The following is a 16,940-nucleotide window of genomic DNA, read 5'->3' as shown; positions in this document are numbered from 1 at the left end:
GCCAGTCCGCTGATGGTGATTGTGAAAGAATGCGGATGATGATGATAGTGGCGCTGATGGTGACGATGTCGATAGTGACATTGCTACACTAACATCAGGCTTACCTTTCTGTGTTTTTTCCATTTAAATAAAATTCCTCTCTCTCTGTCTTTTGGTGGTGCCCGGTATCCACGGGTAAAATAGGTGCAAGCGAATCACCGGCCTGGCGCTCGGCCCTTGTGTAAAACAAGTTCACCCGGGTTGCACGGGAAATCGCCCCTATACAGAGGGGCGGCTGCAAATACGCACGAACTTCTTTTTGTCGCAGCTCCTAATACGCAATATCTTTTTTATTCCCGTTTATATACACTTTTTGTCCTTAACCAGTACTTCACGTGCATTCGCTATATTGCTTTCAATCCCGAGCCCTATTTTTTTCCTCTGAGTTAGCGCCAATTTCCTGGCCAATCCCCCTGAGTGGGTATGAGCCATTCTTTTGGCACTAACCAAACACCTACGTCGACGGTGGTAATGAAGGGACACAGTCACTTCACTGTGCCTGGTTTGCACTGTCGGAGCTGTCTACTGCGATGAAAAACACATTACCTCAGCGGCAGCATTTACACATGATAGTCCACAGAAGCACGGTCAGTGACAAATGAAATGCGAACGCCCAGATATGGACGCGAGAGCACAAGTAGCACAATTTAAATCTGCGCAAGTGAAATTCTGTCACCACCACATAACAGCGCAAAAGTTTGCAAACGCGACTTTCCAAATGCACCACGCCCGCTTCTAGGACCAAATTCTTCGATTTTGTGTGTTATGGTTGACATTTTCTGCGCTTTTTATTAGTTAGGTACTGTACATCTTGAAAGAAGATGCATAGAAACACAATTGCAACACGCGGCAAGCGAAAAAAAAACGAAGTCTGGAGGAGAGATTCGCTAAAGGCGTAAGGCAAAGAAGGCGTTTACAATGTTAGGACAGAGTTCCTTGCTTGTTTCCAGCCCTAAGTTCGCGCAACGTTTCACCGCGGACACTTGCCGGCTGCATCAGTATTTTCTTCGCATAGTGGATAGGTGGCACAAATACGTCCTCACCGAAGCAACAGCGAAATTGTTTGCAAGCAAGTGAATATCTATAAGACTGTGCACGTTTAAGTAAAACAACAACAATCGTCAAAAAACCAGAAGTCAATTCGGCTTGGGTGGTAAGCGCGCCATCTCCGGCCAAATGGTTTATTACACACTCTACAACACGTTCACAATAAAAGTGAACTACAATAGGCTTAAGATGCGAAACGAGGGCTTTGAAGAAATGCAGCATAGCAGCATCCATTGGCTTACTGTACGTGGCAGACCAATTAAAAAATGCACACGCCCGACCCGTGCAGCACAGAGGAACTAAGGAGCACGCGAAATAGATCTGCATCCTCCACGCAAATGAAACTCACGACACGCTATCAACAGTTATAACCCATCCCCGGTATACTGTACTGTCAGCAGTGTCCGTTCTTGCAGCTTATAATCGCCAACGCCGTATCATGCCACAACATGGTAATGACTACCACTAGGATGTGCCATATCTGGTGGCTGCTCCCGTTGTAATCGTAATACCCCGGCCGCAGCCGCTCGTGACAGCGTCCCTCGAGGACGAGGTACGAGAAGCCCGAGCTGAGGAAGAGCAGCACGAGCCAAGGGAGGATGCGGGTCAAGTAAGGCGGTGCTAAGAAGAGCTAGTGGACCGTAGGCAACAGCCCGAAGGCTCCCAGGGTACAGAATATGCCGGTGTCGTCGGTGCTAGCCTTCGACAAGATGCCCACGAGAAGAATGGCCTCGATGGCGATGTACAGCAACCTAGAGAACGGTTGCCCATCGAACGCCATTACGACGCCAGACGAGACGGTGGCCCAGAGACTCATGGCGACGCCGACCATGTCGTACTTGAGCAGTTTCTGGTAGAGCTGTTTGGACTGGCAGTTGAACGTGTGGTACAGCACGGAAAGCGGCAGCGTCGTGATGTAGATGCAGGTGAAGGCCACCACCACCGTGGCGTCGATAGGGCTGGCGCCGGCGGCCGCCAGCCGGTGCCTCACGTCGTAGACCAGGACGGGAGGACGGCGCTCAAGAGAAGGATGCCCGAGAGGTGAGTCCAGATGTTTAGTGTCTCGTTGTTCCACTCGAACACGCTGCGCAGGCACTCCAACGGCGTGTAGCCGGCGCGGTAGCCCGTCTTGATGAAAGGATTCTGCCTGAGAAACGCAGGCGCCTCGTCGTAGCACCGTAACTTGCTGGTCTCCTGCGCCGTTCCGCTTCTTGCGTTCGCCATGTTGTTGGCTGACGTGGGCCACAGCTGCTGCTGCCGACGATGATAGCTACTTCCACCATGTCAATCAATTTTTCTTCTTCACGAATCAACTCTCGTACTTCAAGAATTAACTCTCGTAATGCCGTACTGACCGTTACTGACACATGGGCTGCAGAAGATTTTTAAGAACGCTTTTGGAATATATTCTCGCATTACACTGTTCGGGGCTATGACGGCCTCGGGGCTATGACGGCCCCGAAAAGCTAGACGTCAATGGGACGCCATGCTCGAGCTACGAAAAACTGCAGACTGCTTTGTTCCACCGGGCGGCATCGAAGTGGCCTAGGTTGCAGCCCCGTGGTGGCAGATAACTGAAAACACCCAGACCCGCAAACCCAATACTACAACAGCAAAAAAAAAAAAGAAAATATGAGAAAGAAATCACACAATGTAGGTGAAAGTTTTCGTCATAGTGAATGACTACGAAACGTGCAGCCTGCACTCCAAAGAATTGTTATTACAATTATAGAACCCCCCTTCACGCCGCCAAGAAAATGGCAGGTCACGGGGTCAGAAAACGCACCGCGCAATGGCGAGCTTTTAAAGGATGGACAGAAAATGTTCAACAGAGAGTAAATAACAAAGAAGAGAGGCCTTTGGGAGAGGCCTTTGCCCTGCAGTGGGCGTAGATAAGCTGGTGGTGATGATGATAATGATGATGGTGGTGATGATGATGATGGTGAAATAACAAAGGGGGAATGGAGAAGGGGAGCAAAAGAGAAAGTGGAACCCGAGGTCGCGGGTTGCAGAGAACGAATGCGCTCATCAGCTTGCCGGCGAAGCTCTCCTCCGGGCCCTGTCGACGCTCTCGACACAAACCCTTGTCCTCCCCCTTCGCTCCCCACGTTAGCAGACGTTCTAAGCATACGCCGCACGTATCCTCCTCTCCATTATGGGCTTACCCGTCGCGAGCACGTAGTAATTCAGCAGGCGCAAACATATGCACTCCACATACCCACTCGGCTCCATCTGTTCCAACGCACGCCAGACCCCCCTCTTCCACTCTGTCCCCACTGCCTTTTTCCCCCTACCCAGGACCACATTCTGTGGGAGCGCCCCTACAACCCTACCCAACCACACAAATACACCGGAGAGTGGCTGGCTGTTGCGGCGAGTCTCCAACAGCAACGGGAACTGGCAGCTCATATCATCAGGGCCCTCAGCGGCTGCCTGCACCGAGGCGGCTGATTCGGCCTACCATCGCATGAACAATAAAGTTTCTATCTATCTGCCGGTACGCCGGAACGAGCTTTCTAGGGCCGCCAACTATGTATTCGTAGCACTCACGTGTGTAGTGTTCATGTCCCCGGGGCATGTCAGCGGAGGAGTCTATATTCTGGTAAATCCCCCCTCGACTTCCCCTCTACTCTGCCATAGTCTGGGAGTCCCTTACCTTCTGTTCTTCCTGTATACGTCAGCCGACTGTTCGACTGACAGGTTTACCGGTATACGTTGCTGTACTGTCACAGTGCTTAGTTCTTTTCTGATGGAAGCGAAAAGCAAAAACTCCCGTCTGTACGCGGCTTCGGCGCACGTTCAATATCGCCAGGTGGTCAAAATTAATCCGGAGCCCTCCACTACGGCGCGCCTCATCGCCTGTGTTGCACGGTGCGTTAAATCCTACAATCAATCAATCAACCTAGCTAGGGGAACCTTTCGTTTCTGTTGCCTCGTGATTTTTCATATGCCGCCAGGAGATGGCGCCGGCAACAGCAGGCGGCGGTTTTTTGCAGTCAATGTATAATATCATTCGCTATCGAAAAACCAAGCATCCATTTTTTTTAATAAAGGAACACTGTAAATATCCCTTGTGTTCTAATTTTCTGTCTTATATTTGCGTAATGTATTGTTCAACGTTCTGTTCGACGTGGCCATGATGAAATTTTCCTGAGACACTCAAAATGGTAGACTGGGTCCGCCACGCTATATACGCGGGCGATATTACATTGTGGGCGACAAGCGGAAGCGACAGACAAATCGAGGAAACCCTCCAGGCAGCGGCTACTTTAGTGCACACGTACGATGATGAATGCGGGCTCAAGTGCGCGCCGCCGAAATCCGAGCTGCTTCACATCACCCGGGACAAGATAGAACTACATAAAATTCGCATTAGTTTGAGCGGCACTCAGATATCCGAAGTGGAGACCATCCGCGTGCTGGGCCTGCCAATTAATATTAAAGGCAATAACGCCATTGGCCTTAACAAACTTACATCCACGTGTCAACAAATCAGCCGCATGATCGGTCGAGTATCAGGCAAAGCCGGGAGTCTCCAGGAATGCGAGACGCTCCGCCTAGTGCAGGCCTTCGTCATCAGCCGCATCACAAGTGCAGTGACCTATCTCAAGCTACGACAAAACGATGTTGAGGAACTTGACATTATGGTCAATTCAGTTGTTAAGAGAGCCCTTGGACAACCTTCTAAAACGTCCACCGAACGTTTAACACAGCTCGGGATGCACAATACAATCACTGAACTCATAGAGGCTCAGTACACGAGCCAAATCATGCGACTGTCAATGACAACGACTGGCAGGCAGGTTCTTGAGGATCTCCGCATCGCTCTACCCCCTACCACTGAAGACAGAGCGGACATCCCTCCCGCTTGGCGCCGCAAGCTAATCGTTAAACCTCTGCCCCGTAATATGCATCCTGACCAAAACTCAGGAAGAAGGTAAGCCCGAGCAACAGCCATTACAAAACAATATGGCACTCGTAAAGGCGTGTATTATGTAGACGCAGCGGGGTCCACACCGGAGGGCATCTATACGGTTGCGGTCCTGCACGAGGGAACACAGGTGGATGAACTATCCGTGAAAACAAGTAAAATTGAGTTTCCTGAAGAGACGGCTATAGCCCTGGCTGACACTCACTCTGTTGCAACGCACCTAATGTCTGACTCGAACCAAGCTTCCTGAAATTTCATCAGGCGTAAGATAGCACTCCTAGCTAGAAAAATTGTCACAAATGCTAATCCAGAAATATCCGACACCATAAAACAACTTGTATGGGTTCCTGGCAAGACGGGAACGACGCGGCGCACATAGCCGCCCGAGCCTCTCCCCCCCGGAGTTCCTCTCATTTCCCAAGCTCTGACCGTACACTCGTACATTACCAGCTAACCACATTCTCTGAGGTCACAACATACCTGCGCTCGGTAGGCGGGCGTTCCCGTTGCCGCCAACGGCCTGCATAGAACTGAGGAGCGGAGTCTTCACCGGCTGCAGACGGGCTCATTCTACAGCCCCGCAATCCTCAAACAAATCAACCCATCCTTCTTAGGTTCGTGTAACTTCTCCGGTTATTGTACAGACACGTATCATATGGTATGGGCCTACCAGTGTATTCCAGGGTTAAAAGTGAAAGTGAAGCCAACGAGGGAGGGCTGGGAGGCGGCCCGGACCAGCTGCTCGGACCTAGCGTCTCAGCGGTCTCTCGTCCAGCGGGCACGGGCGGCGGCCTCGACCAATGGGATGCCGAACCGAGGAATACCAACCACGCAAGAGAGGCCTAACTGCCTCTCCCTCTCTTTAACTCTCTCTTGTACATTAATAAAGTTTTTCCTCCTCCTCTACACTACAATTAATCAGTGTTTATTTGCTTATCGGGTTGCACACCTACCAATATCCAGGCCTAACATCTCTTCACCTGCGCCACCTAAACTATTCGTTCATCTCGGCCTTTGTTACCATGACATTACCCACATGACTTCTTTGTGTGGGCGCCCGTGCTCGACTCGTCATAGTCCCGCCTGTTGTTATCTTGGGCAGTGCGCCGACACTTGCGGAGATAGAATTTATTTACTTATTTACAAGAACCTTACAGGCCCCCGCAGGGGCATAGCGTAAGGGGAGGCAAAAAACAGTAAAAGCAAGACAAGAGCAAGTAAGCATAATATGACAACGTGAGGCTAACCTTGCATTGCGAACACAAGGCACAAAAACACGACGACACAATATACTGCCAAGGCGAAACTATAGATTATAAGGCGCAGTGCATACACAGTACAACTTAACAAAATACTTCACAAAAATACGCCAGCAACAACAAGGGGGTGAACAATTTAAGGAAGCAAACCTAGGAAATGACTGGTTACACGGTGGCGGAAGGAGGCATGGTTTGATATGGAAACGATATTATCGGGCAAATCGTTCCACAGACAGATGGCACGTGGAAGCGCAGAACTATTGAAAGTTAATGTACGACCGAAAATGCGCGAGTAACTGAGATTGTTATGCAAACGTTTTGACATGCGCAATGGTCCTTCAAGAGGAAGGGGCGACAGCCTATTACCATAAATGTACTTGTGAAACAAGCACAGAAGTGCAATGGAACGTCGTGTATCAAGTAAGGGGATGTCATTATCATGTTTAATTTGGGTGACGCTATGAGAAATATCATAATCAGAAGAAATAAAGCGTGCTGCTCTATTCTGCACGGCTTCAAGCATATTGTTAAGATATTTTTGGTGAGGTGACCATACAGGGCTAGCAAATTCCAGTTGAGGACGGACAAATGTAACGTAGGCCAGCTTTCGTACGCAATTAGGGGCATTTTTTAAGTTTCTTCGTAAATAACCTAACGATCGCGAGGCCTCGGCACAAATGGCGGTGATATGGGAAGCCCATGACAGGTTAGAAGTGAAGTGAACTCCGAGGTATTTATATGAAGTTGCTTCAGAGACGGGAGAGCTGTTTAAAGAGTGTGTGAACTCAGAATTGGCATGCTTGCGGCTGAAAGAGATAAATTTACATTTAGATTCGTTAAGGTGCATTTGCCAGGTCTTGCACCAACTAGAAACAGTTAAGAGGTCATTTTGGATAGCGATGTGGTCGTTAGTATGGGTAATGTTACGATATAGTTACGATAATGTTACGAATTCTAGGACAAGAGGCCGTGATGAGTGTGGCGTCATTCACAGTGGAAATGACGCCCCGAATCACCAGAATGTAGAAAATGGCGCTGCTACTTTCGAGGCAAACATCAGCGCAATATCGCTATTGGCCGCGAGGGCCACCACTGGAGAGCCCGGCGCTGCGATCGTTTTGACGTCACTTGTAAGATCCCCGTTGCTGTGTAGTTAGCTTGCACCGCGCGACATTTCGGTTAGGACGCGCTTTCTAGGTGCATTGTCGTGCTTATTTTCGGCGTTTGACGTTAATTATCATTGCGTAAAGCGTATTTTGACCTCATAGGTACTTTATAACCGTGGCAGCTGCCCGCAAACGACTTGAGCGGGGTGGTGTATGCGGACCTATGCGACCAAACCCGGTGTATGCGTAAGCTGCGGCTCGTTTCCCCGACCTACATTTAGCTCGGCTAGGACCATCACCGATTTAAATTTCTAGCTTTCGGTTGTCGTTCTCACGCAATAAGTGAAGCAAGAAATCGTGAAGCGTTTACTGCTCGCAGAAATGCTCCGCACACACGTCTGCCATGCCTGCCCACCGGCGGCTTGAACAAACGTATAGGTCGCGACTGCACAACTTGTTGCCGCTTTTTAAAATCACACTGATCGCGGAAAACAAGTTCCACATTCGCGAAAGTGGATGTTAGTGTGGTGAAACATTGTGCTGCGTAGTGTCATCAGCTGCAATTTTCAAGGCGATGCTCAAATATCTGCCGCGATCTACGGCGACTGGCCGCGGATGTCGGGCCCCGCGCCGCCGGCACTGGTCGGCGACTTTGGCTAGTTTCGGTTTCCGAAATCGTGGCGATCCTAGTGGCACGGTGCTGCGGCGTGGTCCTTCCCTTTCCCTCAGTGTTTCTTTCTTTCCACACCATCAATGCTTCGGCGCCTCCTCACGCATGAGCAACAGCTCACCGGCGCCAATATTTTTTTTTTTCTTTCTCTCGGCGCGCACGGCGGTCCAGTTCGGTACGTGAGTGAGCGAGCCGGCGTTCGAAGGGTTGCGCGGGTTGCCTAAACGCTTCCACGGGCGGAAAGTTTCGCTGCATTATAAAATACATTCGAATGTATTCTAAATATGGGGCAGCGGAGGAAGGAGTGTTACCACTCCTACGCAGCTCTGTGGTGCAGCAACACAGGGCGGTACAGTTCGACCAAGTTTCTCGCCTTCCCCAAAGACGACAGGTAAGCAAATTAGCTTTGTACAAGTTACAGTGAATTCCTTAAAAGCCGACTGATTGCACTCTTCCGTTTTCAAAGTAATTCGCGCATGTAACGTGAAGTTAATGAGACATGTCACTCGTCTTGGAGTGGAAACTAATGTGCAAATATATCCCAGCTGTGCAGGTACGCAAAGTTTTACTAGAAGTAAACGCCTCTTTGGCACGCACACTCTTGCTCGCAAGATCAGTTTATCGTGGCATTGCCGTTTTTTCATTGCCTTAGTAACTGCTGGAACGTTGATTCAGTATACTTATCAAGGTATTTTTTGTTTCGTGCAGCAGGTATGATTCTAGGCTTGGGCCCCAAGTCGAGGACGGTTTGCGACATCACTGGACGTTTCCTCCGATGACTCTCCTCAATCCATCCAATGTCATCACGACGCACCTGCTCACAAAGGAGGCAAGCTAACTGTACGCGCTTCTTGCCTTTCACGGCGTACCTACTACCACAGCGATTGGTGGCGTGGAGGTGCTGCGCCCTAAGCATTTTTTCCTCCGCCGTCTTGCTCCAAAACGTATATTTGCGGCGAAACTACTTCAGTGTTCCGAAAAATTTGACGTAACCCCGCGGTGTTCAATGCAAGTCGATTTTCACATAAAGCAGTGGAAGGCCAAACTAAAATACATGCGTTGTCTGCAGCCGCCATTGCAAGCGTTTCGCTCATTAAAAAATAAATAAAACCAAGTAGCATTGCCGGCTTTGCTGTTCAATCTAAACTGCGCGCCCGCGCCTTGTCATCTTATCGCGAATGGGTTTGGTGTTCCATAGTTCTGAAGTTCGAATGGTCATGCCGTATCGGACAGGATGAGGTAAGAGGCGCTGCCCAGACACGAGTTAGAGGGTAGCTTGTAACAACCTGGCCGATATCTGCGGCTTAAAATACAGGAAAGCTTCTTTCTTTCTGGGTTTCTTCTCCCCCCCGCCTTCCCTCCCACGCCCGGTAAGCAGACTGTTAATTCTCGCGCCATTAAAAGAAAAGACGGGTGCGTTCGATTTGTGTTCTGTGTTCTACGACGTGCACATGGTTGCGCATTGTTTTTGTACGTAGATATAATCCAGCAAAGAGTGTCTACAGTGCGGTCATTGTGTTGCAACAATTTTTTATGGCTGCATTTTGTTGGTGTGAACATGATTTCTCGGAAGTGTATGCAGGTTAATGGGCGGGTCAACGCTTTCTTTCAGAGTTTGCGTTAACTCGCCCGAAAGGCAGGGCTTGAAGCATACGTGTGCGTGCTTTCTTTTAACATATAGATTCCCAATTATTGTGTCTCTGAACTGAAACGAATTTTTTTAATGTCTAAAGAACATTCCTGTCTCAAGGTGAGCCCAAGAAATAAGTATACATTGAGTGCAACTTTCAAGTTCTTTTCTTCTCCAGCCGAGGTGTGCGCGAAAAAAAATCTGTGTAGGGACTAGAACTTTCGAAGTTCTTCTTTCGTAATCAAGTATTGTGTACCTAAATGTGTATTCATGGCTGTAACTTTTGCGCAACATTAGATGGAGACCGATACAAAAAGGGACTCGAAGACCTGTACCTGTCACCGTGTAAAGTTGCGCAAAAGTTACAGCCATGAATTCAGAATACCAACTAGCCCGCCTAACCGTGTTATTGTAAATGTGTATGTAGCACGTTTTTTCCCTATTGTACAATATTGTATGCCTAAATTTGCATATGTCATATTTTTGCTTAGTCCAATACTGTGTACATAAAATGTATGTGCAATATATTGGTGTAGTACATGTGTTTTCATGACTTCGAATCAAAGACGCCCTCATATGAATTTTGAATAAATGCATAGCAAAAAAAATGTTTGTGTAAGACTCCAATTATTCTCGCCACAACGACAACAATTCGACAGCAGAAAACGTACTATTACCTACATGTTTTCTTCGTTCAATTATTAAACATGTTGTTGCACACATAACAAACGACGGGCGGCGGCCATTTCGAGTCATCGGCGCCGCTCGTCCAACTTTCGCGCCTGGTGCCATTGCCGAGCGGCCCATGAGGCAGCGACCGGCGGTAGACGCGAAAGTTGGACGAGCGCCGGTGTCAGGGGCCGGCGCGCGGCAGCACGGCCTGGCTGCCGTGGGATAAATGACGTCAGCAGCGTCCGCGACGTCAGCAAACGCCCTTCCCCCCTCGCCACTCGTTGCCATCGCGATTAATGCAACGTTTCTCAGAGGCCACGTACTACTAGGGGAGGATTTGGCGCTGCTGGCGCGAATTACGTGGGACCACGGTGGATGCGAGAGAGGCCGCCCCGTGCCGCCGGCACGACGTTCGCGCACGGCGCGGCGAGCGACCGAAGGGTGGCGATACCTGCTCGACAAAATCAGCTGAGGACGTGGCCGGTATCTTGATCATCGATTGCTTAAGTGGAAGACAACACAGATACAAGCTTCCACATTCGAGAAAGGGTGTGACAGTGTAGTGAAATGTTGTATTACGGACTGTCATTCGCGGCTGTAACGATAGCGGCGATGAAATATCAGCCGTGACGCTAAGCCTAAAGTACCAAACATCGGACTCCGCGCATCCGGAACCGGCAGTGAAGTAGCTGTTAAAAAAGACCCTCTTCTAAAACTCGACGCGCCAAAGCGTGTTGCTTTGGGTTCCCCGAAGTTCTTGGGGGCCTCCAACACTTGATTCCCCTATTCTTAAACTCCCGAGTACCTCAAGACGTGTTTCGCATGGTACGCAACCGCGCCTTCTGTGAGCAATCGTGAGTTATCAAACTTGATGTTAGAGGAAGGTGCAGGTGCATTGTAAACAAACCAAAGCCCGTGTTGCAGAGGTCCTAATTAAAAATCAACATAGCCACGTGTAAACCTGCTCGAAGGCGTTAAAAACTTGCGTTAATACCATTTGTACAGTGTGTAAAAGTTGTCGCGAATAGTAAACATATTAGCAGTACAGACGTACTAGTGATCATTAATCAATTCAGGGCATAAATATAAAAAAAAACATTGGAGGGGAAATAGGCACTGCTTAAGCCAAAGTGAAGATCGTACCCCCAGTTTTAAACCTGTGCTGCGAAGCGATCCGCTCACCGGTCTCACGTAGTCATTCATTTACCAGGAAATGCGCGCAGTACGCGTGGTTAGAACACAACTGAACGGCACGTTTCTGTCGGCATTGCAAGGTCTATTTTCTTGCACACAGAGTCGCATACATGTCCCGTCGCAAGTAATTCGTATGAATTAACCGCTATATTTTACTCGGCACCAATTGTATCGTCCTCGGCGTTAGCTGGCTGCGTACTAGCTGTCGGTGGCGATGGTAGCGACTACCCATCCGCGGCGGTGTCGTCGGGAACAAGCGAGCCGTTGATTGCTTGGCCGGATTATTCGGTCTGTAGGCAAATTTCTTCTGTACTTCGCATCGAAACCGCGAGGAGGGGTAAGCACAGGAAATGTGTTCTAGCAGACGACAGCATAACCCGACGTCCTACAAGAGACGTCACTCGTAGGTGGCGCCACGGTATGTCCTCGGGACCAATAGGCGCATGCACAGTGTGGCATAAAAACAGGCCATTCAGGCTGTGTTGTACACGTTATTCCTCACAGTAACGAGATACTGTTACTCGTTTCGTTGCCCTAAAGAGAACTATACACGTAACCGGTTTCCGTTTTTAAAAAGAAAGTAACTTAATACGTGAATCGTTAACGAAAATAGTAACTAGGTGAAAGGTACTCGTTCCTCGTAACGCTTGTACACGTCTGCGAATGGGGAGGAGAATGTAGTGGTGGTAGCCATAGGCAGCGCCGTTATGAGAACACGTAGAGTAAAGTCACGGAGTAAAGTCGCCAAGTTCGTGTGACTTTACGCGTGAGTTCCTCTAGGTCGTGCCCCCGCCGCTGGGCTGCAGCGCGGACTGCTAGCCACCTCTGCAGGCTTACGGCTCCGCCGGTGGGGTGGCGCCAATGTTCTCAGTGACCAGCACCGTTGTCGGCTGCTTCTCTCCACTTGTGCGAGCCAGGGATTTACGCGCTCAAACTAGCTCGTTGTGATGCTTAGGTGCACTGAAGAAGTGTTTCTGCTCTACCTCAATTATATTTCGAGCTTTTGACGCCTCCATATACTGTGGAGCTGTTTTGCAGAGCGAATAATTAAGAGCACATCAGATGATCTCGTCTTTGGTCTAGATAACATGAGAGGTCCAATCAGCTCAACAATAAGTACAGTAATCCCTCGTTATAACGAAATCGCTTTATTCGAAATATCGCTTTATTCGAAATATATTCTGGCCCCAACCCAAACGCATTCATTTTCGGCAGCATTACTCGAAGCGTCAGAAGAGCTCGACCCGCTTAGAGCGAAGGGGCGAGCGGAGGCGTCGCTGTGCCGAGGCGATCCATCGGCTAGCCCGGCTTTCAGCATGGCGGGTGAACGCAAGCTCCCGGGCCATTTTCTCGAACCGGTCATGCTCGATTCAGGCGATCTCCATTTTCGGGAAACGGTCCGAATGCGTGGTAGGGTCATTGAATTTCGTCGCAACACATTGGTCAACGGGGCGGACACGCCGGTGCGCGAACACTGACAATCGAACCGTAGAATTAGCAGTGTCGTCGACTACGAGGCGCCGAAGAACTCTTGTGTTGCGAACTTCACGGCTGCACCACTCGGGAAAAAAAATTTCCGAGTGGTCATGCAATGCCGCTAGTGCGAATCCGGTCTGTTTTCATGATTGCGCTTGTACGCCCAATGAGCGGTTAATCGTTTTATTTATTTATTTATTTTAGCTCAACAAACACAACTTCAGTCTCGAGCCGCGGAATGATGTGCGGCACTTTTCAGCGCGAAACGCTCGTAGTGTTTCGTGACGCCCGCACACCCTCCTATAAAAGGGGCACTGCCGCTGCCAATTTTTGTGGGCGGCGACCAGTGCTTCCTTCAATGCTTAATCAAATTGGAGCAGGGGTTGCTCGCGCCCGGCAAGAACATGAAGCAGCCAAAGCTCCCTGCCTTTTTTGCACCTGAATAACGTTTTGCTTCAGTGAATACATTGTGCTTTGATTCCTCGCAGCTGTGGCGTATAATACGCTCCACTGGTTTAGGTTTTCTCGAGTATTCAGTTATATCAAAATACTGCTTATAACAAATTTTTTCGCCGTCCCGCTGACTTCGCTATAACGAGGGATTACTCTATTTGAACTGCATAGACTTTTCAGATGCCATGCAGAAAACTCTTCCCCATCCAGTGGTTTGCACAAATCAGTTTGGGTCAGCAACAGCACCGCACAGCTGAAAAAGTCCTTTTTTCAGTTTAGTACACTGTAAGCATGGCACGGACGAAAAGAGGAACGAACAAAATATATAGGCACCAATACATTTTGGTTTCATTCTGTTTTCGTCCACGTTTGCTAAGCGCCGTGCAACTAGTAGAACAACGAGTTTAATTTGGCTGTTGTCTTGTATCAGATCAGTGTCCTCTCAGTCTCTGCCCAACCCATTTTTCATTTGTCTGAATCGTCGTAAAAGTGTCTCTTTGAATCGTAGAAATGTTTTAAAGATATTTTAGGGATGCCTAGAGGAAGACTCCTTTATTGAAACGATGTTTTCACCATGTTTTCCCAGCGCCTACGCAATTATTCTAGTTATTTTTCTCTAAGTCTTGCGACTCCTATATTTATATTAAATTGCTTGTTAACTAAATAGCCGTATTCGAGCCCTTGCCAATCCCCTCTGCGGATACAAGACACTCCGCCAAGGGGAAGGTGAGGAAGTATGTGCTATAGCAAAAGGAAAAACAACAACTGAAGAAGAACTTCGAAGATGAAGGTGCAGCCTTCCTCTGGGCCAAGAGATATAGGCATCTAGGCGCTTCTCGCTCAGATGCCCTCTTATCCCATGGACGCTATAGACATTTAAAGCTCACGTAGTGTCTGTCTGTCTTTGTGGTTGGAGACAATGAGAAATCCCCTTCACCGAGCTGCGCCGCAGAATTCCGAGGCTAAATTTATAGCTGTTTAGAACAGCGCTTTCCCCTGCGTAATTATGTGTGCGGTGCCAGGTATTGGAATCAGTGAACCATTTTCCCCACCTGTCGCCGCTTCTCGGCAGCTAGACAGCTTTGTTTGAAGGAGGCAATTAAACGCACGGGGTTGACCCCATCTTCTGGAGCAACAAATTCGGTGTACGCAAAGAGGGATAGGCGTAATTGCATCGAAGCCTACCTTGGGCTGCCGGTAGCTTGAATTGCTGAAGAATACACAATTAATGAATAATTGAAGTTTCAGTCATAGCAAATTTTATTCCCCGGCCTTTTTTATTTCTGGAGATATATTGGTATTTCAAAGTCCTATCGAAGCACAAGTGTTTAGCCCTGGCCAATCCCCCTTGTGGGTACGTGCCAATTAATTGAGGGCATAATAATCATCATTCACCCCGTGAACACTATCATCATCCAAATTCCTTCTCGCGTTATACACCCGAGACGCCACCGGGCCGCTTCACCGACGAACCCATCAGCCTTGAACCTCGACTAAGTGCTTCCCCAATGCTGCTGCCACCCAACCTGGCACCGCGTCTAGTCATGAGGTCTGTGCCATGATCATCCGCTGCCGTGCCGCACTTCACAAGCGCCATTGGCTTGCTTGCAAATGGTCCTGAAGCAGACGGACCTGTGAGCAACGGTGCCAACACTCCCTCCTGTCCTGTGCCCGAAGACACCGAGCAGCGGCAGCAGGCAGCCATTGCAGAGGAAACGAACGGTGGTGTACAGGAACGGACCAACATGGAAACCTTGGGAGCAAATGGCCATGGAGAGGGCTTACCTTGCGGCGGCAACTCTCCAACGGCAAAATCTCCAGGGTGGCATAACACTTCCCAACGTGGACAGAGTTGCAGCACATGGAACATAAAGTGCGAGCTAAGGGACTATAAGCTCCGGACAGCAGTCAGCTAGTCGTGGCAGCCATGACACGTGCGGCCAACTGGACTCAAGAAATCGAGACGCTGAAGTCAGCGACTGCGCGGGCGTCTGCTTGCGCATCCCCAAACAGCTGGAAGGAGAGAGATACGGGCCACTGGCTGTTTTGCTCAGAGCGAAGTCCCGCTGTTCATCAGCCAGCTTGCTTCCAGCACATCCAACGGTAGCGAGGGAGTTCGGGCCTTAGGTTCCACTGTTCTTTCGTCACCATGTTTCTGGAAGATATTTTCGTGGATTTTGTCCGTAACAATACATACAACTCCTCGCTACACGTATGGGTGTGATACACTAGCAAAAGACATCTGAAAGTTTCCTTTCAATAAACGTATTAATATTATGTATGTGTGTACCTATGTATGCGTGTATAGATGCGTACGCGCGCGTGCGTATGTATGTATGTATGTATGTATGTATGTATGTATGTATGTATGTATGTATGTATGTATGTATGTATGTATGTATGTATGTATGTATGTATGTATGTATGTATGTATGTATGTATGTATGCATGCATGCATGCATGTATGTATGTATGTATGTATGTATGTATGTATGTATGTAAAAAGTATGTTTGTATGTATGTTTGTGTGTATGTATGGATGGATGGATGGATGGATGGATGGATGGATGGATGGATGGATGGATGGATGGATGGATGGATGGATGGATGGATATCTACCCTTCGGGGTGGCGCAGTGGCTAAGAGTGAGCCCATGTGTTGTGGTTCAATCCCAGTTGCAGGGGTTGCTGTTGCGAGGGCGGCGCCACCCCGATATCTACCCTTCGGGGTGGCGCAGTGGCTAGGAGTGAGCCCATGTGTTGTGGTTCAATCCCAGTTGCAGGATTTGCTGTTGCGAGGGCGGCGAAAAAATGGCTGTGCATCGAGATTAAGCGTCAGGTTAAAGAGGCCGTGGAGACAAAATGCAAGTTTTCTTGATTCCAAAAATTCCCTCGTTGGAATAACTCTGACACCACCTTTAATGCAGACCACTAAAATAGATTATAAAATGAAGAAATCGGGGAATAGGCATGCGACACCCCAGCTAACTTTAGTCAAGTTTTTATTCAAACAAAACACCGTGATTGCCACAGACATAGCAACGAGCAAATGAAAGTATTGAAAAAAGAAACTACCATTTAAGAGGAAAGAAGATTACCGGGCGTTTTAATAGTTTTCATTTGGCAGCTCATGCTTATATAAAAATAAGCGACACCAATGCATGCTGAATAGCGATTATGGTGCACCCCAAAGCATGGAAGGGCAATGTAAATCCTGTTCCAGTAAAGCCATGGATTAGGTATACGGTTACGTTCTTCACTTGTATTATATCTCTGAGTGCTTCATATAGTAAGACTAAACATTGCCGAGAGTATTTAGCGGTTGTAAAAATACAGTTCACGAAATTTCTTTAACCACAATCATCACGAGAAAAAAGGGGATTCCCAACCGCAAGTTACGTAACAATATAAGAAAGAATCAACAAATTTAAACCTCATACAGTGAAAATACACGCTTCTTAATG

At 48.6% G+C, this 16,940-nt stretch overlaps 1 protein-coding gene across 1 annotated transcript; it reads right to left on the bottom strand.

Annotated features, from left to right (window-relative positions):
• Positions 1-1,717: 1,717 nt before the first annotated feature.
• Positions 1,718-2,310, bottom strand: LOC144148412 (progestin and adipoQ receptor family member 3-like). Its single transcript, XM_077679947.1, has 2 exons — positions 2,162-2,310; positions 1,718-2,072 (listed from the first exon to the last, which is right to left on the bottom strand). Exons 1-2 carry the CDS (start codon positions 2,308-2,310, stop codon positions 1,718-1,720), a joined length of 504 nt encoding a protein of 167 aa, XP_077536073.1.
• Between the last annotated feature and the right edge of the window lie 14,630 nt (positions 2,311-16,940).

This window comes from Haemaphysalis longicornis, unplaced genomic scaffold (assembly GCF_048455015.1).
Source record: "Haemaphysalis longicornis isolate Haplotype H1 unplaced genomic scaffold, Haemaphysalis longicornis Haplotype H1 scaffold_8, whole genome shotgun sequence".
Taxonomy (NCBI): domain Eukaryota; kingdom Metazoa; phylum Arthropoda; class Arachnida; order Ixodida; family Ixodidae; genus Haemaphysalis; species Haemaphysalis longicornis.
The sequence above is the reverse complement of the archived record's forward strand: the minus strand, read 5'-3'. Positions and strand labels throughout refer to the sequence as shown.

Excerpts from the sequence above, each read along its gene's own strand:
- LOC144148412 (XM_077679947.1), bottom strand. The coding sequence starts at position 2,310 with ATGGCGAACGCAAGAAGCGGAACGGCGCAGGAGACCAGCAAGTTACGG. Across the intron at positions 2,073-2,161 it reads TGCCTGCGCAGCGTGTTCGA|GCACCGGCTGGCGGCCGCCG; the intron begins GTGGAACAACGA and ends CTACGACGTGAG.